The sequence below is a fragment of the Onychostruthus taczanowskii genome, unplaced genomic scaffold, assembly GCF_017590055.1.
Source record: "Onychostruthus taczanowskii isolate IOZ18803 unplaced genomic scaffold, ASM1759005v1 scaffold3, whole genome shotgun sequence".
NCBI lineage: Eukaryota > Metazoa > Chordata > Aves > Passeriformes > Passeridae > Onychostruthus > Onychostruthus taczanowskii.
Window position 1 is genome coordinate 20,092,950 of NW_024500349.1, and position 25,631 is coordinate 20,118,580.

Sequence of the window (25,631 nt, forward strand, 5' to 3'; positions counted from 1 at the left end):
AACAAGGTGATAGTGTTCGTTTACTCTCTTTCTGATCTTTCTTGAATAGAACATTTTCCAATGTGGCCTTGAAAAACTCCTCAGTTAGCTGTTCTGGTCCAACACAATGTAACTGGCAGAAAAAAAATTTGACCAACTCCTGCAGGATTACTTGATAAGCTATGAGTTACAGAACAAAGGGGCTGATGTGTTCCAGGTAATAGTACATAGGGTTTCCCATTTTATTTAGTTAGTCTTTGCTGAAGTCAGCGCCTCTCTTTAGATTTTTGGCTTGTTTGCTGCTGCTATGTCCCTACTTTGCATGAGACCGTGTAAGGAGAGGGTCTAACACTGTCTTTCTCATGGCCAGACCTTTGTTTTTCCCTTTTTGTGTGATTTTCCATAATTTAGATAGCTCGACAGTGTGTCTTAGTGGATTTTTAATTTTGCAGAACTTGAGTCAATTCGCTGTTGAAAAATTAACCAGTCCATGCCCTTGAGAAGTCATTGCATCTGTTATTACCTCCACATGTGATAAGTTTAAGAAAATGATTAGCAAAGGTGTCACTCATTTCTGCATGCTGTATATCAGATCGGACTGGCTGTGAAGTAGTGAACCATATTAAAGCTGTGAAATCAGCCCTGCTCTACAGGGACTACAACCAGCTGCACCAATTTTACTATTTTTTTTCCCCCTCTTGCAGATTCAGGAATGATTGGAATGGAGTTTGACAGTTTATTTACAGATTTGCTGTGACTGACAGGATGCCAGAGGGGAAATGTTTGTACTCCCTGAAGATAGTTTTTAGTAACTAAGGCTAAATATCTGACAGGACTTCTGTTACTAAACAGAGTGTGATCAACAGTTGTGTTACTGCAGAATTCAGTGCAGTTTTTCATTTAACATACAGCTAAAAATACAGAACTAAAGCCAGCGTTTGCTTTAATGTAAAATGTCTGCACAGAGAAGTGTGACACTGGTGACAAATCCAAGCCTTCCAGTCCAGTTCTGATCCCTCATCCCTGTAAGAAACTGGGGAAAGGAGGATGAAAACTGCTCACATGCCACTTTCTTTCCTCTTGATCATTGATTTTCAAACTTAAAATTTCTAGGATCCCTAAATTTTTCAGTGTGGGACTGGACTTTTGCATGGTAAGTTCAAGTCTCCTTGGCAACCAATGTGTTTCTCTTACATTATGGGCTGCCAGGAGTTCATGGACCATGCACTGAAAACTTACAACCATGTGTGAGATGTTAAGGTTCTTTGAGGTTTAACCTTGAAATGAAGAAAACAAAATTAATCTTGTTTTCCCCCTTTCATCCCTTGCTTTTTAACTAGTGTGACTGGGCTTTTTCTTTTTCATGATCATTCTTTTTCTGATTCCTAGTGTAAATCTGCAGTAAACTAAAGTATCTTTGTGGTGTATAGAAATCTTATACAATGGTAATTTGAAACCAGAAACCTTTTAAAAGAAGATGCATGAGCTATATTCTGTGTTAGGTACAATATATGGATAATAATATTATGTTCTGTATTCCCAGAATTAATATAAAACTTTTAGTCAGGAAAGTATTTTTTGTTCATTAGGAGCTCTTTCTTCATTTATGAGGCACAGAAGCTTTTGCACATTGCAAAGGTTAACTGTGCTCAGAGTAAAGGTACTTGAATAAATTGTTTTATGGGTAGCAGAGGTTGAAGGTGGGCAGATTTGTCTAGCACAGAGAAAAAAAAAACTTTTATTAGATCGTTAGGTGCTAAGAAGTGCTGCCAACTTGCCAAATGTAATCTGAGTATTCATGAGCAAGAAATGCTGAAATATTGCAGGGGACAGAAGAGAGGCACCTGAGTGCCTGTGTCCTTACTTGTATTTAAGACAGTTCTGGTTACGTCAAGTGTGATAGATTTTAGTAGGGTTAATTTTTTCTTAATTTTGTTGTTTTTCTGGCTGTATTGATAACCTACTGCAGATTGTATTATTTGCTGTATGTTTTTGTCATAATAAGATGTTCACCAAGGAAGAGATGTAGAGCTCAATGAATGAAGAACAAATAAGAAAAGGCAAAATGAGCCTTTTTCAGCCATGATCTTCTAGTGAATAAGTCCCTGGTTTAATATTGATATATGAAGAATGGCTTACAGAAAACCTGAATACACTGTGGCGTGCCACAGCCCTAGGGAGGATTTCTCTGGTTATCACCAGGCTGAGCTCATCTTCCCAATGATGGGGCTCTTCCAACATAGTCTTAATTCTGGTGATGACTTAGGTTTTAGCTTTTATATTTTTCAGATTCTGTGCTGCTTTAGTGTGTACTTCTGAGCTTCATACTGGGGGATGGTGAGCTCTCAGTACAGAGCAGGGAGACAAAACAATTCCTTCTCTAGCTGGGGACCAAGGACAAATGATCCAAATCTCAGGCCCAAGAGCACAAACACCGTGGGCTGAAGAGAGAAAAACAAGCAGGATGGGACTGCATGGGCTAAAGCTGTAATGGGACAATTAACTCCAATATGCAAATGGACCAAAACTTATAAAAGTGAGAGACCCCATGAGTGCTCATGCATTTTGTGTCCATTTTGGTTCATCTTGGGTGTAGCCCTGGCTGGGCTCTTGCACTGCCCAAGGTGGATCCATGGAGGCCTTCTAATAAATCCCTACTTTATTCTTTAGCTCCATCCAGCCTCTGTTCTAGATCAGCCTTCACAAGGCATCAGTGCATGCTACAGGGGAATTCTTATTTGCCTTTTTTAACTGTTGGTAATAAAAGCCATACTTCTGGGAACAGAGACTGGCATCCAGCTCAGCCCTTTCCTGGTGAATTCTGTTTTCATTAGGCTGTATGGCCATGGTTGTTTTGGACCTGTGGCTGTGGCAGTCCTGGCTGCAGAGTGACTTTTGTGTCGTGGCAGAGTGAAGGTTTTCTGTGTCTGCACCATTGCCATCCACACAGTCAAGGAGTTCCTCAGGGAATGGGAATGGTGGTTAACCTATTCCTGTGTCTTGCTATCCTATCAGAATCTTGCAACAAGTCCAGCTTTGGTGTGTCACAGCCTAATCCTGCCAGGCTCCCTCCTGTGTGTGCTGGCTGAGGAATGGCAGTGATGGCTTCCTCTGCCCGTTGTTATCCATGCAGCCAAGCAGTTCCTCAGGGAATGGGAATGTCCAGTGTCCAGTTCTGGCCCCTCAGTTTGGGAAGGACATTGAGAGGTTTGAGTGCATCCAGAGAAGGCAACGAGGCAGGAGAGGGGCTGGGAACACAAACCCTGTGAGGAACCCCTGAGGGAGCTGGGGGAGCTCACCTGAAGAAAAGGAGACTCAGGGGTGCCCTCCTCACTCTGCACAGCTCCTGAAAGGTGCCTGTGCTCAGCTGGGGCTGGGCTCTTTCTCCAGGCAGCACTGACACAACCACAGCACACAGCCTCCAGCTGAGCCAAGGGAAGTTTAGGCAGGATATTAGGAAAAAGTTTTTTACAGAAAGGGTGCTAAAGTTCTGGAATGGCTGCCCGGGGAGGTGGTAGAGTCACCATCCCTGGGTGTGTTTAACAAAGCCTGGATGTGGCACTGGGGGCCAGGGTTGAGTTGAGCTGTTGGGGCTGGGTTGGACTCGATGGTCTTGCAGGTCTCTTCCAACCCAGACATTCTGTGAATTCTGTGAATTCTGTGGATTCTGTGAATTCTGTGGATTCTGTGAATTCTGTGAATGGTGGTTGTGGCTCTGTGGCTCTCTGGTGCCTTTCAGGACTTCAGAAAAGTGACCAGAATAGTTAAAGAACTGTCAGTGACCACTGTGCCTGAAATTATAGTTGAAGTTCTTCAGCAGTTGGATTATGCTATTAAAAAAGGATTAGATGATATAGCAGGAATGAAGTGCTTTGAGATCAGCAGCAGAGCTGTGAACTGGAATCATGAGCATTACTAAGACTGTCATCCAGTGCCTAAAGACAAAGGTATAATTACCATCAGAAGGTCATTTTTCTAAGCAAAGGACAGTTGTAAACTGCCTTTACCAGGAAAAAAAAAATCAGTATTTTTTGCATTGCATCATTGAATTATTCATCAAGATCAGACGCTTTCTTGTTCAATTTACTTTGTCATTTTCTTCTGGCTTATTCTCAGCAGTTTGGATGAAAATATAACACAGTAGCACCTGCTTACAAGAGACATTCAATTCACTGGATGTCTTGATTGGAAAGACATTTGCTCTGGTCCAAGGTAAAATCAAATGCTCTTTGTTTTAATGGGATATTCATGTTTTATGGATAAATAGCTAGAATTGGTGAAATGATACTTTTCTGTCAACTTGGTCTTCTTACTTTAGTGAGCTATTTCAGACCCTTACTTTAGAATAAATGAGATCTACTTATGGATCAGGTCCTGCATCTTTTCTTCTGTTCTATACAGCCTGTGTTGAAACAAGTGTTTTCCCAGCAGTAAGATTTGATTGTCTAGGAAGGTGTAAACATTCCTTTTTCTGAAATTGCTTCATGTATATAGGTGAAAATAACACTCTTTTAGGAAATTCTAGGCATGGTTAGATTGTTTCAAGACCCTGGTCAGAGTACTGAGATGAGTAAATAATAATTTCTCTGTCCCTTCACAAGCTTTCCTTCTTATACACACGTATATAGAGAAACTCAGAGACACAGGATGATCAGAATTGCCCCCATATGTTCCTCTCATCATGATCCCTTTTTTCTTTTTTGTTGCTTTCCCCCATTATTTACTTCGTTTGCATATTTCAGTGTTTCATACCATGGTGCCTGAGTCAATTTTCTTTTGAATAATTAAACAGGTACATGCCCTTGGAAAGTCATTGCACCCTTTATTGCCACTTAATGTGTTAAACGTGAGGAATTGGGAAAAGATGTTGGACATTTTTGTTGACTGCTGTTTTATGTGGGGATTGGATATGGTGTAGTGTAAGGGACTCAGAGAGTAAGCTGCATTTTGGTGAACCACACTCAGGTACCCAGAGGATATACCCAGAGTGGAAAATCTTATCTTTTTGCATTTGAAAAGAAAATGTGAGCACCCTCTTACTTTAACAACAATAATGATATTAATTTAAAAAAAATTAAATATTAAAATTGATTGTTTCAGTGGCTATTCAGTGATGACTCATATTTAGCTTGGGCTGGGTTTTAAGTTGTGGAAGATTTTGGCCTTTGCAGAAGAAAATTCAAAGACAAGAATTGGCCCTGAGTCCTCTGTTCTGTGTTTTTTGGAGAAGGGGAAGAGAGAGGGAATGGACAAGAGGAGTTTTTCAGCTTTTTAATGAAGATAGCTGAGACTTCTCTGGAGGGATGACAGAGGCAGGTGGGGATGGGGTGGATAACACACTCTGAGCTGCTCTAGGGAAGGCTGGGCTAACAGGGAAGTTTCTGAAAGCAGTGGAGAGCTCCAGGTTGTCATTAAAATCCTGAGCCAGATGAGCTTGAGCATAGCTGTGCTCCAGATGCAGCTCCAGCAGTGATTTTATAGGGGTTTGTTAAAATTGTGCTGGCTTGGGTAAATGAGTCACTGTTTCTGTTGCAGGAACAAGGAGTGTGTGCCAGGGTAGGCCAATGCAAAAATGTGCTTTGCTAAATTGCATTTTATTGTACTATTGTCTGGTAGTCATGCTTTACTTTACCCACTCCTTTATCTAGAGAATAATCTTAATTGTATACATATTTCAGTGTCTTTGGTCACTCTAAATGACATTTAAATGTTGGTTTGCCTTCATTGCTCGTTCAAGCTCTACTCTTTGCAATTAAGGTGCTACTAGAAAGTTATATTGATTTCTATGTGGGTTTCCCCCCTTTTCTTAGGCTAGGACGTATCTCTGCTTAAATGCTACAAAATAAACAAAGTCAGTTTTTGTTTTTTAATGCCAGCAAATTGGTTTTTGGGATTGTGTGGCTCATTACTCAGCATGCAGAGAGATCTGGGGAGAGATCCCAGCTGATCTCTGCAGCCAAGGCAGCTGCTGGACTCCAACTCTGTGGCAGGGAGGTGAAATCTCTTCTCCAGCTGTCAAAGGCTGAGAATTCCTATAAAACATGAAACTGCTTGGTCAAGCTTGAGAAAAAAGTGCAGACTGCCTCTTATGCTTTTGATGTGTGAGTTGATTAATAAATGTAGAAATAGGAGGAAGAGGTTATGGCAGGGTGGGTTTGGGTTCAGTGCAATCAATAGTGATTTATCCAGAGAAAAGGGACTCCATCCATTGAGACAGCTCTCTTCTCTTGGCCTTTGGAAGAACTTTCCATAGGGTTGCTCAGCTGTGCTTAAAATATCCCCATGTCAGCATGGCTGATGTGTTCAGCCAAATGCTAAATAAAACAGGCCTGATTTTGGGGTTCATCAGTGGAAGGAAACATGGGGAGTATGGCAGTGGTTTGTAAAAGAGCAGCCTCTTGAATTATGGAGATTAACATCTCGGGGAACGCTACGGGCACGAAGCATACCTAAATAATGATCATTGGTTAAAAGGCATCAGTGCCTTGGAGATAAAGAACTGCTATAGATTGTCAAAGAGATTATCAAAATCCCTCAAACCAGACAGGGTTAATGATGCAGATCATGAAATGTGTGGTGACTGAGACTTAAATGTGTATTTTGATATAGATTGTATGATCGCTCATCAAAGGATTCAGACCTGTTTTTGTTTGTTCTTTTTTTTTTTAATTTTTAAATTTTTTAAAAAATTTTCTTTACTATCTGACTCAAATATGTCAGCTCTGCAATCTGTGACAGGTTAATTGAAATGCAGTGAGAGTGCAAAATCTGAATCAAGCATGAGGTTGGCAAACTTTGTTTATCCTTTTAGTTTTGCAGATCTCTAAAAGTAACTGCTTAACTTGAGAACTGTTGGTGAAATTAGTGTGATTTTTCCATCCTTCCTCAGATAGGAGGTATTTGGGCCATAAAGGAATAATTTGAAAGGTGTCTTATTTGGCTAGATTGAGTGGAGGTATATCAGGAGCTTGAGGAACATCTTATTATTAATAGAGTTGTAGTTAATTTTCAGTGGCCAGTGATGGACGTCATCTGACTTGAGTAAAATTCTGCAAGGGGCATGCCAAAAACATGCCAAGATCATTTTTGTCATCTCCTTTTTCTTCAGAAATTATTATTTAGTTAGGCTTGGTGATATTGAGTGAGAGGGAGGCATTTCCAATGATTGCTAAAGCAAAGGGTTCAGGGTATTTCAGGTTGATCTTTGTGGGCTGTTCTGGTTGTTCTGCCAAACCCATGTGCACCCCAGCCTGTCAGAAACCTGTGCCAGAGCCTCTGCCTGAGCTCCTGCCTTTGGTCTAAGTGAGATCCTCAGACACCCTCAGCAGGAGAAAAACAAACCCATCAAACATGGACTTGTAAAATTTACACTGTGAGGGGCTGAAAATGTGCAATTTTAGTCTTTAACTTTTATTGATTGTATGGGAATGTGAGGGCAACAGGGGATGGCTCAGGTACAAGGATGATGCACCAGGTCCATGTATGCACAGCACAGCTGCAGGGGATTGGAATGAGAATAGGAATTAAAAAGGCCCTTTGTCATCAGAAAGTCCCCACTTTTCAGTGGCATGAAGCTATTAGGGTGTGTGAGAGAGTATGTTTGTACTGAGGGGTTGTATTGTTCAGTACCCAACAGTGCACCCCTCCTAGATCTAATATTTCATTTAAAAGCAATTTGCCTGAATGAAATAAAATATGCATGATGGGTGAACACAGATGAGCTCTGTTAATGTATTCTAATTAACTTGCTAAAAATATTTTAAAATCTTAATAAGCTTAAAGAGAATTTCTGATGATCAGATGCAATGTTAATGAGCATGGTATAAAAACATAAGAAGATAAAGTGAAAAGCTGATTGGCAGTTGCAGTGCTGTCTGTATAACTAACACCTTTCTTGGGCAAAAGAAAGATCTTTGGGTTAAATTTTACCTTTTGTCTTGGTAGCTAATTTCTCAAGATCTATTTCTAGAAAGTTTAATGAGCAAAACATTAAAAAGAAAAAAAAAAAAGGAATTTACCTGTTTGATTTGGGGTGTAGTGGGAATTTTATGGCTTAATTATGCCTTAGAAAAACATGCTAAGGACATTTATAACAAAGTATTTGTGTTCTTTGTGTGTGGGAGAATGACTCTTTCCCTTTTATATATGCCATAAATCTCTGATTGTAGTCCTTTTTCTCTCCAGGCTATTAGGTTTCTGCAGACTGTATTTCATTCCTTAGCACCTATAGTTGCTTGGCAACAACATCTGATTTACATGAACCCAGCCCTGTGAATGAATAGTTACCTGGAACCTTTCTGAGCAGAAACCCTGAGAAACGTAGCAGCTCTCCCATTCACCATGACAATTATTAGGAAATATTAATTGCTTCTCTCTATTCATCTTCCCACAGCCTTTGTTTTTCAGCTAAATGGGAACAAACTGTATTCTCTGTTTAGTTCTGGCCTGCCAGAGGTCACAGAATTAATTTATAAATAATCCACTTGGAAAGGAGGAGATTTATTAATAACAGAAGGCTTTAGTGCTGCTCAGAGACCCAACTGGTACAAGTGGTCCCCAGTGCTGTGTTCTTTAGGTACAGGAAGAATGAGTTCAGAGGAGTGAAGTAACTCAGCACAGTCACACAGAGTAGGTCAGTGTGATTTTTTTTTTTCTGTGAGTAGGTCTGGTGTAGTTTTCAGGGAGAAAAATGTTACTGCCTCAATTTATTTTCTTCCCTTCTTGATATATGGAACTTAACTGAACAAACAAAATAAACAGGTTTTCTGCTATCTCAGCTCTTGTTTGGCGAGCAGTTACACCCTCCTATCAATTAATTTTATTCTTGTGAAGTGCTTTCCAACCTGTAGGTTATTTCTATTGAAAGGAGTAGGAGGTATGAAAGACAAAAATCAAGAAGAATAATTCTTCACCAGGCACTGAATGAACACAAACCAGCCTTCCTGGACTAGGAGATGAAAAGCTACAGGCAATATTGTGGATGCCAAAACAGTTGTAATAATTCTTTTGAAAAAATGTTTAAAGAAAACACCCAAATTGCCTTGTTTTGGGAGTTCTTTTCTGTTCTTTTATCAGGCTTATCCTTTGCAAAAATAAAATATTGCTTGGGCTTGACTCTTTTCTGTTGCATTTCCAGAGCCTTTTATTGCCATTGTTGATAAGGCACAAAGGCTGGTGTGGAGGGAAGAGCAGACCTGAGACCTGGTAGAGATCTGCTTTGCAAATCTAGATCCCAAACTGATTTTTCCCCCAGGTTTGTTGTGCTTTGGGTTTCTCTAGAATCAAAATACTTGACAGCACATTCTTTTTTCTCATCACTTGAGTGGCATTCAAGGTCAGGTCATTGCACCCTGTGCCTTTTAATTATATCCTGTGCCTTTAGGTACTGCTGAACTTGCAGCTCATTATTATTATTATTATATTTTCTCCTGTGGACATGTCTTGCTACTGATGCTCATACTCTGCAGATTAACTAATGCAGAATTGAATGCATTTGTGATCTCAGTAATGAAGAGGCCTTTGTTCTATTCTTGCTTGTTCTTCTGATTTTGTGTGACCTTGGGTGGCTCATTTATCTCCTTGCCTGCTTTTCTCATTTTAACCTTCAGTGGATGGTGTCATATGTTGATTTGCCAATGTAATTTTCTATTTCCCTTAGAAGATTTTCAAGGCTGAATATTGGCGTACGAGGACAAATCTTTATTAAAAACTCTGTTCTTTGTCTTCCTGAATAACTCAGTAACAAGCACTATTTACTGAAGTGTGACCTGTAAAGCCACATGTGGTATAACACACATCAGAACTGTGATATGTGTGGGAGGTGTGTATTTTGCTGAGTTTCAAGCACAAGTTTCTCACGTGCCAGAATACTTTGAGGAGATCCTGACCTGTGCTGCAACGCTGCCTTCAGAGCACATTGAAAAGTTGGTTTTAGTCAGTGGAGAATGCCTCAGGTAGCAGCGACCTTTTCATTAAAACTAATTTGTGAGCATATCTTGCCTGTGCCTGTCTCCGGGTGAATGCCCCACCTTGGCCTGGAGCTGGGCAGCAGGAATTGCCAGGGCTGCCAGAGGCACTGGGATGCAGCTCCGTGCAGAGCTCTCCAGAGCCCTGGCCTCTCTGTGATGGGGACCAGGGGACACTCCTCTCACATGGCACTGCAGGGCACTGCCTGTTGGAAGCTGCAGACATCCAGAGCCACAACATTCCCTCCAAAAAATCTCCCAGGCAGTTTTCCAGTGCAAGGTGCTCTGTGATTTATCAGGAGTTTTTATAAGCTGGTAGATATCTGGATAGGCCATCTGACAACATGCAGTCAGACACTTCTGGGACAGACACTTTTAGTGCTCTTACCAACTCTGCTCTTTTCTTTGACAGTGGTTTCAGAGGTGAAGACCAAGACAATGGTACTAGACCAGCAGCACTAAGCATCAGTGGTTTGTGGTCTTGAAATTATGCCTCATAATGAGTGGCAGAACATTATATCCTTAGCTTACTGAAAAGAAATACAAGATGTAATTTAATTGTGGTCTGTGAAGTGCCAACATGTGAAGGGGAAACCTAATTTTAATAATAATGTTTTAACTGGAAGGCTAAAGCCACAAAGATTAAGTGACTAGACATTTAAAGATGAAAAATATAAATTATGGGAAGAGTGCAACTATTTAAAGGTACTAAACATGAAAACAGTCAGTAGACACAGCAAATTCTCAGTCACTTTAGCTGAGGTTCTGTCTCTCTAAGGTCCCTGTAGCTCAGTGATTACAGATCTGGACTCTGGGATCACTGTGTGGAATTTGTGTGATCTCATTTAGACAAATGGTCCACTCTGATCTTTTACTATTTAGCAGCTGTCTGTGCATATGTTATTAAAAAACTGGATGTGATAGGCAGTTTTAAAATGCCTGGTTTGCATCTCCTCTAGGTTCTGTTTTCACACTGGCACCACCTGCTTCAGAACATTTTTCGGGAATCAGTTAATTTGTCACATTGGTTCCAGATCTCTTGTTTATTTGCTGAATGACAGGAATTCTGCAAGGGAAGGTGAAGGTAGAGGTATTGCCAAGAGGCTCATGAATAATTGTGGCAACATAGGGTAAATCAAAGCATGTTGTTCTTTGTTAGGTTAAGCCTTTAATTGGAGCCTTGGCTACTTTATGTATGTTTCAACAACTGCTGAATAGTTGTTGTGGTTATTTTTCCTCAACACACAGTTGTTATGATATCCAAACTTTGGGTAACAAAAGAGGAAAACTGAGTGGCCAAAAAATAAAGAAATTAAACTTGATGTAAGCAGTTACATTGGTACATGAATCCTTTTTACCTTAATACTTCATGAAATATGTTACTTATTTTTTCTTTAATGAATTGAGAACCTAAAAATTAAACAAGCAAAAGATAGCAAAGTACATTAAATTGCTTCTAGTAACAATGTCTTCAGGAGAGGACTTCCCTCAATACATTTTCAGTGTTGGCCAAAGAGATTTTAAGTGTTCATAGAATCACAGGAAGGCTTGGATTGGAAGTGACCTTAAAGATCATCTAGTTCCAACCTCTCTGCCATTTCTTCCATCTCTTTCCTTAAAAGCTTCCAAGAAATATTTTTCCAAAATATTAAACCTTTATCTACAGAATTAATTTGTCTGAATATGCTGCTTTTCCCCCCACCTTGCTGTAAGCTCTAGTGCTGAGTTGTGGATTTTTTTTTAAAAAACTTACCTTTGGAATTTGTCCCAGGCTTCATCATAATATTCTGCCAAATAGAGATCTGTGTCTAAAAAAAATAAATTAAAAATCACTGTGAATTGATAAGCAATTGCAGCTCTGCAGTATTTCTACAAGATTTGCAAATATTTCAGAAGTCTTGTTGCCAGCGTGTCAATGTATGTTATAACAATGTTATGACTATTGATCTGCTTGTTCCCAAAGAAGTCTTTACCACTCATGTACCAAAGTTTTCCCTGCAGTATAATTCTGCTGCAGTCAATGGAGTGAATTGTATCTTGAGTAGATTTTGTTTCCTCTGGATACCTCTTGGGGTCTGTGGTTTTTTTTGGGTGATCTGCAGTAATTTAAACTGCTCTTAAGAGGTAATTTATGGGCATGTTTTCCTTTGTTTATTTCTTCCTGAAATCCATCAAGAATGAGAAGGCTTTGGGTCAACATTACATTTTAAATTAATCTCTGGGTTAAGCTAGACTAGGAGGATTTTCAATAAATGATTTGGTGTCTTCAAGCTTCAGGTTCTGAAATCCTAAAATTTTGTCTTGATTAAAATAAGGTCTTAGGAAAGCCAAATTTGACATCTTCATGAAAAACAATTTCTTGAGATCATGAGGTGGCCTGTGACTATCAGTGGCACATGAGCCTTGGTTTCTAAACTGTTCCTCTAACTCTGTTTCAACTTGGTTGTTGCTCCTCTGCTCATTTTAGTGGTGTTGTTCTTGCCTTGCAGCAGTGTGAGCAGGAAGAATCACGGCTGGTCTCCCCCACATCATTGTAGACACTTTATCTGTGTAAGTAGCATAAATGTTGAGAATATTAGGCAAATTTATCATTGTTGCTGAGAAAATCCAGGCTTTTTTCCCCCTCTGTTGAATTACAGCTGATTTAATGGTAGCTCTACTACAGTGGCCTTAGAGGCTGATGATCAATTCTATCTGTAAAAGTTGTTTTTCTTCCCCAGGCATTTAAACAATAAGACTAAATTTCGTGTCTGGAAAATTCCTGACAAACATTTGAGCAAACCTCAGTGAAATTAAAGCATGTTACAAAATATATGAAAACTTCTTCACTTGCCAGTTAAAAAGCAACCATCCTCTATGGCAAACCTGGCTTGCTTTTGTCAGTAATAAATTAGCTGATGCTTCAAAGTGGAAGTCAGAAACACTTCTAAAAAATAGTTTTTGAATGGCTCTTATTTGGGCAGTTGTATTTGTCTAAATTAAAAAGGAGAAAAAGAGTACATTCCAGTTTCCATTACTTTTGCCTCATTCATGTAGATATTGTTTAGGACCCAGTCCTAGAAGTCTCAGGGACACAAAAGGCCATATTTACAAAGGGTTTAGATAAGAGTAATCTGTTACCATAGCAAGAGTTAAATTTCAGTGTCTTTATATGAATAAAGAAGATTAGCATGAATTTTGGAAGAGTTAATAAGCAAGGAGGATGATTTTGGAATATTTGTTTGATAAATGGGACAAAAAACCCATATAGTTTTGTTTTGTTTTATTTTTTTTCTTGAATGAGAAGCTAGCAAATACTGTTTAAAAAAAATTATAGTCTTTGAAGTTAATCAGAGAAATAAAGGAGGGGCTTTTCTTGTTTCTTGCAAATTGTAAATTGCAGTTATTTGCAATCATGCTTATAACTGGCGTGGGTTCATGTGCATAATCAGCTGCTTTTTGAATACATGTTCTATTGTTCTGTTTTATTTATGGATTCAGTTGTGATGAGAAAGATGTTATGAAGCTGTTTGGATGAATTCTTGGAATTGTCTTTTAAGAGTTTTGAAAGTCAGTGTGTGCCTGGAGTTTGGGCTACAAACCAGGACTGTGGGTAGCACTGATAATTTAGATGAAAAACTTGAAGGGTTTTCAGCCTCAAAATGGAAGGTCAAATTCTGGTTTTGGACTTTGAGGTGCATGAACCAGCAAAATTCTGTAGTGGCACAGTGACAGACACACCGTTTCTGTCCTGCTGAAATACAGCAAGATCCAAAAGCCCTGAGGTCAGGAGTCATCCCACCAATTCCAGCATCTGGATCTGTTACCAGTCTGACCTGACCCACTCCTGGTGGGATAGGAGGATGAATTTCTACCTCCAGTCTCCCTGCACGAATGATGTGGCAGAAGACTTTTGGTGACAATTATTAGCATTACCCTTCTGACAGGTGTGAGTTTGCTGATAAAATTATTTTTCTTAATAGCTACATTTATCATCGTAGAATCCCAGAATGCCCTCAGTTGGAAGGGACTCACAAGGATCACAGTCCAACTCCTGGTTCTGTACAGGACCATCCCCAAGAGTCACATCATGTGAACAAGAGCATTGTCCAAACACTTGAACTCTGTCAGATTTGGTGACCACTGCCTTGGAGAGCCTGTTCAGTGCCCAAACACCCTCTGGGTGAAGAACCTTTCTCTAATATCCAACCTAAACCTTCTCTGACACAACTTCAGGCCATTCCCTCAGGTTCTGTCACTGCCACCACAGAGCAGAGATCAGAGCCTGCCCCTCCTCTGTGTTTGTAAATATACAATGGTGCAGGACTGCAGTATTTTTGGGACCACTGACAATGCTGAACATATATCATTGTAATTTCCCTCTATTCTCAGTGACAGATTTTTTTCCCTTTTCACTATGTCCCTTTCAATAAAAGCAATATTTTGGCTGAAAGCAAGAGAGAGGAGATGAAATTTAACATCACTCAGCTCTTGCTGGATCTCTGTGAAAGGCACAATAAGTATTTTTGTGTGCATAGAGATGTGCACAGAGTGTGCTGCCTTCTCAGCCTTGTGAGCAAGTGCCTTTTGCTCAGACTTCCCACATAAACTTCTTTACTTGGGGCTTCCTCCCTGCTCCTGTTCAGTGGGATTTTGTTAGGCCAATCACCAGGTTCCACAGAAGATAATAGATCTCCAGAAGATGTGCATATGACAGAACAACACCGTGTCATGTGCAGCTGCAAACACCTTCTAGGCAGGGTTAAAATTCAGCATCAGCTCTCTAAAAAATAATTAGCTTTTCCATAAGAAGGAAATAAACTGGTTGGTTAGGTGGTATGCAGAGAGCTTTTAATTAAATATGTTTAAATCTGATTATCTCAGCTGTTAAAGAATGGAATTCTTGAATTATGTTTGCTACTGTTGTTGTTGTTGGGGATTTTTTAGTAACACAGTGAAGTTCTCTTTGTGCAGTGCTGTAGGGGATGGATGGTAGCTCCTGACAGATTCAAACACAGCTGGCTGAGAACACTGCTGGTGATGGATGAACAATGTCTCTGTTAATGCCTTTTATACATAAATGATGGGCTTGCTTTATTTATTTATAAGATGTATCTAATTACACATCTCAGAGCAAATGTCCACTGTTCAGTAAAGCACACACTATTGGCATTAAAAAGACAGTCCCTGAAATCAGTGATCAATGTATTTTCCTTGCTCTCTGGAGAGAGACTGAAATAAGAAGTAAACCTAAAATTCAGCAAATTCCGGCAGTTCTTTAGGGACCTAACCCTTGTCTGCAAGAAGTGACTGAAACTTAAGGAGGAATGATGTCTGTGCTCTGGCCACTTGCAGAGCACCACGTTCACCTGAGATTTTGCTTCCATGTGGCCTGGATGGATCAGTCCCACCTGTAGAGCAGCTCAGAGTCTGTCATCCCACACTGATGGCTAAGGCTCACTTGGCTGTAACCTGCTGGGATGTGTTTCAGCGGAGTGAGCCATCCTATTTACTCAAAGAGGAGGAGAATGAATGGCTTTGCCCTTCATGTAGCCTCAGCACAGGTTTTTGGGTGCTTTTACTGTGTGTCTGTGGGTGTTTGTACTCATGAGTGGATCCAATTTAGTACATGAACTGTCTAACCAATGTTAGAAACTTCACAGTGTAAATTAAGTTACTCCTTTTATCAAGTAGGTTAGGTATATTCTGAAATATTTCTTAGTATTTTGCTGCAGAAGAATTAGTCTGGATTAAGGTGGGTGTGCAGATAGCAGCATGTTAAACAATTTTAGACTTGAGATCTGGTTTGGCCTCTTGGAAGACACGTAACTCAACTGATAGTGGGGTAAATGCTTACTTGTGTGGGGCCTGTATTAATTAGAAAATGCACTGTAAATTTGCCCCTATATTTCTGATAACTTATTGATATAGAAGTGGCTTGAATTACAGCGATGACACGAATTTATAACGTAGCCAAACCCTGAAGGTGCTGACCTAGCAAGGAGAAAGTCTCCTGTCCATTCTTGCATTCCAAATGCAAACATTTGGGAGGTTGTGGGGCAGAAGCCCCGGGACAGAGAGCTGGCACACAGATGGCAGTGCAGGAAGCAGCTGAGCTGAGCTGTGTTTGCTGCTCTCACAGGGGTGGCTGCTGTTTGGCTTTGGCATTTTCATGTTGCCCACTGTTCTTTCCTGATGGTGGGAGCTCAGCAGTGGCTTTGGCCCCTTTCCAGAGGCACTGGAGAGCAAGCCTGGCTTATTCTTTGGTTTGGGCTGCTGGGAAGTGTGGCCTGTGTGTTTGTTTCTTGTCCTGCCCTGCTGTCTGTCTCTGAAATGTGGTGTTTTCACATTGGATGTGGTAGTTCTGCAAGAATTTATATTCTTAACAAGGTTTAGCAAGACAGAATTGTGACTACCAGGCAAATAATTTAGAGTTTGGTTTGGTTTCTAGGAATAGAGGCTTACTAGTTATTTTTCACTGGTTTCTGTGCTATTATGTTGTTGTGATAATCTTGGTAGGAATCTGTCACTCTGTGTTGGTATAATTGAAACTTGTTTTCCCTGAGGAGTCACTCTGCTGTTTGTTTTATTTGTTTACTGACATTGACAGAGATCCTAATGGCTTTTAAAACCCAATTTGTGCATCACTGAATATCCTCCAAAGAGGAAAATAAAATTAAATTTATCAGTAAAAGAGGGTCCCCCATGCAATGCTTTGTCTGGGTCTTGGGCTCCACCTGAGCACCCAGATGGGGGTCTGGAAATGGTGTGGTGAGCTGCATCTTCTGATTATTTCTAATTCTGTCTTCGGGGCTTTTGTCATTAAGATACTTGAAAGGATAAATGACAATAAGTTATTTAGGGCATGAGTGTAAGCTGCCCAACTTTGCCTTGTGAGAAATAAATTATCTTTAGCTTTTATTAAAAAGGAAGTTAAGATAACAAAACAATAACCACAGTGAAATTTCCCTTTTGGGAGGGTATACATGATGGTATCACTTATTATTGTCATAAACCAGGGTAATTAAATGTTTAGATTTTTTTTTAATGTATGATATCAAAGTGTTTATGCAGTTATTTTGTTTTAAGCCTTTGAAGAACTTCAGTGAGAACATTTGGACTATTTCTGTTTATAATTCCTTGCTGAATTGTGACTATGGATAGCTCTGTGGCTTGTTGCATGCCGTGCTCCGGAGAGGCACACACAAAAATAAATGGTGAGGCAGACATTCGGTAATGTAGAAGAAAGGATGAGTTTCTTTAAGCCTAAAGAAGACAGCATATATTTTTTAACTCCCCCAAAGCTGTGGGTTTGCACTGGATGGAGATTCAGATATTTTTTTATTAGTGAAGTGATTCAGACCATCTCTAATTGCCTTTTGACACACTTCCTTGTCATTGAAGCGCGCAGGGATTGCCCAGGTTTCAGTGAACTCTGACTGTGAACGTCATGAGGAGATAAGTTTGGAAAATACTGCTGATTTTAAAGGTTATCTGTCAGTTTGTATATATACAGCTATGAGCCAAACCAATCTGACCTCAAACCAGAGCTGTAATATAATAACACTGCCTTTCTTACTCTGTATCTCCTTTGCCAATCTCCCTGACATTGATAGCACTACAATAATAATAGATCTGCAATATTTATGTTGCCTCTTCTAAGGAAGAGTTCTAATGTGCCTTGGAAAAGTGGGTAATTAGTGTTATCTCCTTTTTTACAGAAGGTAAATTAGAGGTACAGAGAGAGAACTGTGACTCCCACCTCCTTGTTCTCACTGTTCTTGGTTCAGTAGCACAAATCTTGACCATATGCACTGTCAGTCTGATTTGTACTTCTTATTGCATTGCAGTGCCTAGAACAAGGATTTTGGCTACTGGTGGTGCATCTCACAATAAAAACATCTTACAGGTAAGTAGAAAATTAAGTCCTGAACTGAGCCTGCAGTTACATCTCCATTTCTATTTTGCTGTAGTGAATCCAAATCACTGCAGCTCCACAAGAAGGTGTGGATATGGAATTATGAATCTGCTGCAGGTCCTTGGGGTTTTTCTTCAGGTTTAGTGTGAAAACCTTTAGCCCAGTGCTAATTTTACATTGAACTTAGAGTTTTTTTCACACTTGACTGGTTTTATGAATGTGTATCTGAAGCACTGGTGATTTCTAGGTCTCATCACTTAAATCAATCAGCAAAAAAAATCACAAAGAAACTCCTTATGTAATACCTGAGATTTTTTTGTCATTCAGGTCAAAAGTTGAACCATTGATTTCTTTCAACTGAAGGAGAATTATGCTGGTGGCAAACGCTGAAAAAACCCAACAACAAAAACAAACAAACACCCTCATACGAACCTCAGCCCCCTACCTTTTCGTTACTTATTAGCATCATATTATTTGTTGGGAGGAGGCTGGATTTGTTGGATTGTTGTTTGTTCCCAACCTCCTCTTTTGCTGCTGCTGCACATCCAGCCTGGCTGAGATGCTTCATCCATCTTGCGGAGAGCAGAGAACCGTGTGCTCTCTGCTTCGGCCCGCTGAGACTTGGCAAAACCTGCCTCCCAAACGGTGAGAGGCTTCTCACCTGGCCTTGACAGTGCAGAGAGAGACATCTGGGTTGGGATTCATCCTGCCCAAACCCACTCATCTGTGATGGGATGTCTGGTTACGATCTGTCAACCCTGCAGTAGTCGGGGGAGATCCCGTCTGTTGCAGCGCAGGGGAAAGCGGATGCTGTTTTAACTTAACAAATGTAAAGTCTCCTTCTGGGTGATCCCTGGAGCTTTCTGGGCTCCAGGGGCTGCCTTGACAAGCTCCCCTTTAGCCACAGGCTCCAACACTGACCTGCAGGTAGACATGTACACCAGACGTTCTAATCTTGGGCTACGTCGTATCACTGGCGATGGTTGTGAGAAATGATACTCACTCCAAAAATTTAAAAGGTTTATTAAAACCTTATAAAAAATACAACAGAAGACTGAAAAGAGAAAATAGTACAGCAAGGAGCAAAGGATTTTTTCCCACCATGGGAAAACTTTTAACCCTTTAGCCCCTTCCAAAGTCTTGTCCATTGACTCCTTCTTCGCTGTCCAGTGGTGGAGATCACTCTCTTACATCTTGACTGGAGGTCAGCTGTTGCCATAGTAATGAGCCAACCCTCCCGAAGGTCCCAACTACCCAGGCCATCCCATGATAACAATGCAAAGGGGGGTAAAACATAACTATAAATCTATAAAACTTATGCATAATGTTTGCCTTTTAATTGTGAGAGTCAACCATCGCATTGCTCATCTATCACACAGTGAATACAAGGTGAAATGTTTTCTGGAGATTCCAAACACAGGGTGAAATGTTTTCTGGAGATTCCAATCCCTTCCCGTCAGCTCCAGAGAGTCAAGGCCAGCCTCAGCTGCACACCATTCTCTTTGGCAATTGCAGTCAATTCTCTGCTCCACAAAACCTGAGCTGGATTAAATGGAAGTTGAACAGCAAAAAAAGCAAAAAGCCGTTTTCTCCTAAGGCATCTAAACCACGTGTGTGTGTAACTGCTGCCTGTACAGCTGATTGGGGAGCAGCAAATTTGGCATGTTTTGCATGCAGATGTCACTTCTCTTCATCTGCTTTGGTTGCTTTGCCTAAGAATGTGACATTGGAAAATTAACTGATTGGTTAATTGCTTAAAACATTGGTCCTTACAGGAGTAATTCTGCTAAGGGTACATCAGGAAACATTGGATTCACAGAGGAGTTTGTTTTTAAAGCTGTATTTCAGTTTGGGTGCTAGGAGGATCTCCTTGCTGTGCAAGGAAGGCAGAGAAACAAAAGTTCTTAAAATACATAATTTGGTAACATACACAGCTGAAAAATCATGGGATTGGGAGAGTGGTGGCTGGGGTGCTTGCTCTTCACGTATAACAATTCAGCTGGTTTTAAAACTCATTAGAAGTGCCTTAAAATAATATGATCAATACAGTGTCATTCACTTAATTCAATCACTGGTTAATTGGATCTTTCTTTTTAATTTAATCAAAACCTCAGAAACCATATCAGTTGCATAAAGAATAACAGCTTGCACCCTTATCATGGTCAATTTTGGATAATTTGTTCCAGGGCTACAAAAGACTATCATTTAATTAATCAACGTTCAGGAACTCCTACATTTTACACCACAAAGGAGATAACTTAGGAAAATCTGTTAAAAAAAATTTAGTAGGGCAGCTTTCTCTACAGTTCCAGGAAGCTTTTTATAACATATGTGGTGCTTGATTAATGACCACATGGAACACAGTGAATTATCTTAAGCAGTAGAACCTCTAACAGTTTCTTTTTAAGTTATTTGTGAGAGATACCACAGATCCAAATGACTTACCAAATATATGAACTTTGAATAATTTTTATTTTATAATCGTGATTAAAAAATGTTGTTAAAATGTTATTTGTAGTATTGCAGCACTTTTTAGCAATCAGTATAGAGTAGAGCTGCATTGATGAGGTTCCTCAGAGATAAAATTAAAAAATTTTTAAAAATGGTGTCCAAAAGATTGTATAATTTAAACTTAAGGCAAGATACGCCTACTAGAGATGAGGTGAAGATGTAGATGGGGAATGTGTTGAAGCAAAGTGGTAGCATTGGGTGGGAGGATGGGCAGTGGGACTAGAGCTCTGTGACCTTACAATCTCCAGAGGACTTTTTAATAGATGACCATGATTTATTTTTCATTTTTTCCTCTAGCATTGAAGCTCATGTGCTCCTCAGTGTTTGCTTGCAAATAAAATTAGCCAGTCCTGAGTTTTCTGTTTTACCAGAAGACAGTTTTAAGTGTATAAGCTCAGGCTTCCACTGGGTTCTAGTTAGCAAATGACCACTTTCATTTAAATTGTGAAAATCTGCGATTTAAAAAAGTTTTGATTTGAAAATTCTCCACAAAATTTCAGAGAAAGAAAAGTCCTTTAGAAATTTCACATACTATATATTTCTTTAGGTGGCATGGATTGAAATTCTTGGTAATCTTTTATGAAGCCCTGGGGTCCATCTACAGCAGGGTTATAAATTCCAGGATCAGGGTTGCCTTGCACTAATCCAAATGGTTTGGAATTCTGGACATTCTGGCTTTATTTTAGACTAAATTGTATGGATTTAAGTCAGGTGAGACACTTTTCCCTTTGGCAGAAGTAATAAAACCAGCACAGGTTATATCTGAATTGTTTCCTGGTTCTTGCATTGCTCAGCCCAAGGGGTATCTGCAGTCCAAGAAATGATGAAACCAGAATGGAAAGGATTTGTTGACAATGTTTTTGGAAAGGAGTTACTAAACCTCCTTTGGATAGGGAATAATACAATGTCCCTATCCAAATATGTATTATTTTTTCCCATTCTGTATTGTTTATCTAAACCTAAACTGTGGGGAAGAGCAGATGTGCTCAGGGGATGTGAGGTGCTGATGGTGTTGATTTCAATGCAGAATGATGCATGGTGGAATAAATTTAGTATCTGTTGGATACCATAATAATTTCTTTGCCTGTAAAATTTTATTTCTATTACTCAAGCCAAATGTGTCAATATATCTTCATAGCTAAGGTTCTCTTAAAAACAGGAAAACTGGGAAATTTAGAGGCTATGCAATCAGCTCCTGTGTCATTCTCCCTGCTGACCCGAACAGGATGGGAATGGTGGAGGTGAAGAAAGACTTAGCAGGCCTTCATACTGCTGGAGGTTTATTTTTATCCAAGTTTAGAACTGGGGAGCCATGACTGCTTCTTCTCTCTTTCCTTCCCAGTTGAATCAGCCTTAACAGGATGGAGGCAAACAGGCTCCAGATGTGGGTTCCTGAGCAGGTCTCCTTGCCCTGACATGAACCTTCAGCATGGGCTGACTGTGTGAGCTTTTGAGGAATGATGCTTGAACCAGGGCTCCTCTGGACTGTAAGCAAGAGATCTGGAGAGAAACGGGGCTTCATTTCCTGGCTAGAGTTACATCTCTAGCTCAGAATTACCAATACCCTGTGGTGTGACAAGTTCAGGCCTCACTGTTGCCTGCAGTTCTTCTTTCCACGGATTCCTGAGTGCTTGGCTGGGGCGTGGGACAGCTGCTTGTTTTCCTGGGCAGTGATGAAGCATTTTTTTTTCCTTTTGTGTTTCATGGATGCTTTGATGCTCCTCAGGTCCTGTCCGACGTGTTCAACGCGCCCGTGTTCACCATCGACACGGCCAACTCTGCTTGCCTGGGAAGTGCTTACAGAGCAATCCACGGTAAGGCTGCTCCCTGTTTAATTTAATAAGCACTCAGGGAGTTTAATTTCACTTGGTTAATACTTGGGATTAGTGCTACTGGGCATGAGGGGGGAGTAAAGCTGTGCGCATCTGACTGGAAGGTCACACAGGTCAAAGAGGGATTTTTGCTCTTAGTACACTTGGATTATGGCAGCGAATATAATTTACATTGTAATTCCAAGCCTGGTGGATGCTTCTCAACCAAGGGATGGGGTGTGAGAAGTGTTGGTACTGTCCAGAGAAGGTCTAGGACCTTCACATGTTGAGTTGTTATATCCATGGAACAATACAGCCAACTGAAGGTGCTGGTGCAGCCTGCTGCCCCAGTTTGGGGACTGGGCTGTCAGCTGGGTTGCTGAAATGGCCAAACCAAACAAAAAGTTGATCCTAGCAAAGAAGATCAATAAGGGCAGGGACAACAAGACCTATAATACTGCTGGCCAATATGAAACCTATATTTATCTTCCAGCTTTTAAACATCAAGTTGAATGATATGCAAGATGTCCTGGGCTCCATGCACTTTCTCTTGTAAAAGCATGAATCTTGGGATACTCTTAGGCTGACCAGTCATCTTGCTTGCTGTACTACATCACTCACTGTAATATAACAGTCCAAGCCCCAGGATTTACATGTTAATTTTAATTTATATCTATTAATGCATGTGGGTGTGTGTTAAGGGTGGGCCATCAGCTATTTAAGACTTGAATCCCAACCATGAATTTTTATCCATGTATTTTAAAATGGTTTCTAATATCTTACAACTAAACAATTCAAGAAGTGTGGAAGTCCTTGTTTAGGTCACCTTCAGTTAGCCTTAGTTTTTTAAATTGGAATCTTTAGGATTTGGGCCTTAAGACATGGGTAACTTTTCTGCAAGTTCATGTAAGACCATGGGATTGCAACAAGCATGGAAAAGATAGCACCAGCCATCATAAGAAATCAGCCAAGTTTTAATTTTAGAAGTGAATTCTGCTGTCACATTACAGCATCTAAAGACTACATGATCTCTTGCATTTGAAAACAGCACAGAAAATTGCACACCCAAAACCTGAATTGGTGTGTTTAATGCACACAGCATGCTCTCCTTTTTATCTCCAGAAAAGGCACAAGGATTCTGTCGGGCCAAGCAGGCTTTTGCAGGACACTGGAAACACTTGGATTATCTTTATATTTAAAGCCATTTTTGCACCTTGTGGGTCGAGTTTCCAAATTGTTTTTCTTTATACTCAAACTTTGCCTGCTGCTTCAGAAGCCTCCCTGCACCTCATGCTGCAGGCAAAATCCTTGTCCTTGAATGCATGTGAAATGTGGAGCCACCATTAAAGTTTGTGCAGATATTTCGTGTGTGTGTGAGATGTGTATTCCCTCTGCCAGCTTGGCATATGAGATGTGGAGGCTTGGCTGACAGAGCGTTTGAGCGAGGATCTCGGATGCCGTGCTGATGGAGACACTCCTGGGCTCACATCCTCTGCCACCCAAGCCCCAGGGGGTTTGCTCTGTGTGTTCCTAAATGGCATTTTTGATTGATGCTTTCAGCTGCCTCACTCTTGGCCAGGCAAAAGAATTGAGGAAAAGTGAGGACTTGCTAATATAAATGAAATACTGATGGCAAGGGCTCTTTAATAATATTGCAGTGTGCATCTGGGTTGTTTCACAGTTAGCCTGGGGTTCTTAGCAGGGGTGCAGGGAGCTCCTGAAATGCTGTGATTTGCTCACAAAGCAAATCTGCTGTCATAGCAGAACTCTCCTATTATTCTGCTTCCTTACATATAAATATATTTAATAATTTGTAGCATATTTTCTTGAAAGTGTTTTCATTTCTCTTCATTTTTATGTTTAGTCACATTTTGTCCTTGAATCCCTTGCTTCCACCTATTTTCACTGCTGTTTACTGTACTGTTGTAACCATAAATAATTACTGATATTGTTGAGTAGCATTTCTGCTGCTTACCTGTTCCCCAGGGTACAAATTGAGTGATTGGCAAAAACTCAATCACAGAGTCCCCACTTCCCTGGCTAGCTCATAGGAATGTAAGATCTTCTGCCATTTATCCTTCAATCCTGGATGCTGACCTGACCAGGGAAGATCAATATAATGTATTAATTTGCCAGGGAGTCAAGGCACATCCCTCATGGTGTTTTTTTGCATTGATCAGGATTGTGATTCTCATTGCAGGACTTGTAGCTGAGAGGAATGTGTCCTTGGCTGATGTTGTGAAATTAGCACCGGAGCCCAGATTGGCTGTTACACCCACCCCAGGGGCTGAGGAGGTGAGCAGGTTTGGGAATTCCATTTTTCTTTTCATTTCTGCTTCAAAATGTAGTGGTTTGCTAATTCTTCTAGTAAAATAGATTAATTTAGGAAACTCTTGTTACACAGTTCATATTCCTTGTTGTAAAGACAGATTTGATTTTGAGAGGTATTTGGTGTTGTAATGATGCAATAATCTGATCCCACCACTCAGGTCTGTGAAAATGAATTTTCCTAACAAAGTGTGATCGAAAGAAAAATATCTTCCTTATGGGACAAATAAGTTATAAAATTGATTGAATTTGAATACAGGTCAATCAGGTTGTAACAGATAATCTTGACAAAATAATCTGGAGTTGTTTGCAGCAAGCAGCATGGACAAAAGGGTGGTGATTGTGCTTTCTGGCTTCTTGGAAAACATCTCCAGAAATCCTTCCTGTCTGTAAACAGTGGTCAGCAATTGTATATAATCACTGGTAGCTCCTCTGAAGCCATGGCAGCTGGGAGGATTCAGTAGGCACAGGTCTTGGGTCCTGGGCCCATCCTGTGAGTTTCAGCACGTCTGAAGGTGAGGCTTGTGCTTTATGGCCCACGTAGACAAAGCAGAGGAGAGAGTCACTGCTGGTAACTGTGTGATTCCAGCCCTTGTAAAACCAAGGAAGGAGTCATTGTCTCAGGCTCTCCAGTGCAGCCCTGCACGTCTCACTCTCAGCCAAAGGCTTTAGTTTACAACAGCTTTTCAAATATAATGCGCAGTAATAAATAAACAACACAATATAGCAAGATTTCTGGAGAACACATGTTTAAATAAAAAAGGTGAATCTCACCAAGGTCTTCAGCTGTGTAAAAGCTTCTTTTACATCAGCACAGCCTTACCCACTCCACCATTTATGAGATTTGGAGGTGGCCTAACTACAGGCAACAAGGTTTTAAAGCTTTTATTTAAACTGGGAAATTAATGATCTGCCAAAACTACTAACTCCCAGCTACATGTGTAGAGGAGCACCAGATATCATCATGAGTAATAATAGAAATGATCATGCTGCATTGTGCCTGCCAGCGTATTATTTAATTATTAACTGAGATGGAGGAGCTCAGTAATCGAATAGAAGTCCCCTTCAGAAATATTAAGACATTGAATAATTTAAACTTGATTGATCTGATCTCATTTACTCAACCTTCCCCCCTCATTT

General features: G+C 40.3%; 1 protein-coding gene across 1 annotated transcript in view; it reads left to right on the forward strand.

Moving 5' to 3' along the window:
* The window catches only part of XYLB (xylulokinase), an 82,061-nt gene that overhangs the window by 49,626 nt on the left and 6,804 nt on the right, over positions 1-25,631 (forward strand). The window contains exons 16-18 of the mRNA XM_041408626.1: positions 17,774-17,832; positions 22,079-22,166; positions 24,364-24,458. Coding sequence (XP_041264560.1) covers positions 17,774-17,832; positions 22,079-22,166; positions 24,364-24,458 — 242 coding nt within the window. The remainder of the gene's footprint in view (positions 1-17,773; positions 17,833-22,078; positions 22,167-24,363; positions 24,459-25,631) is intronic.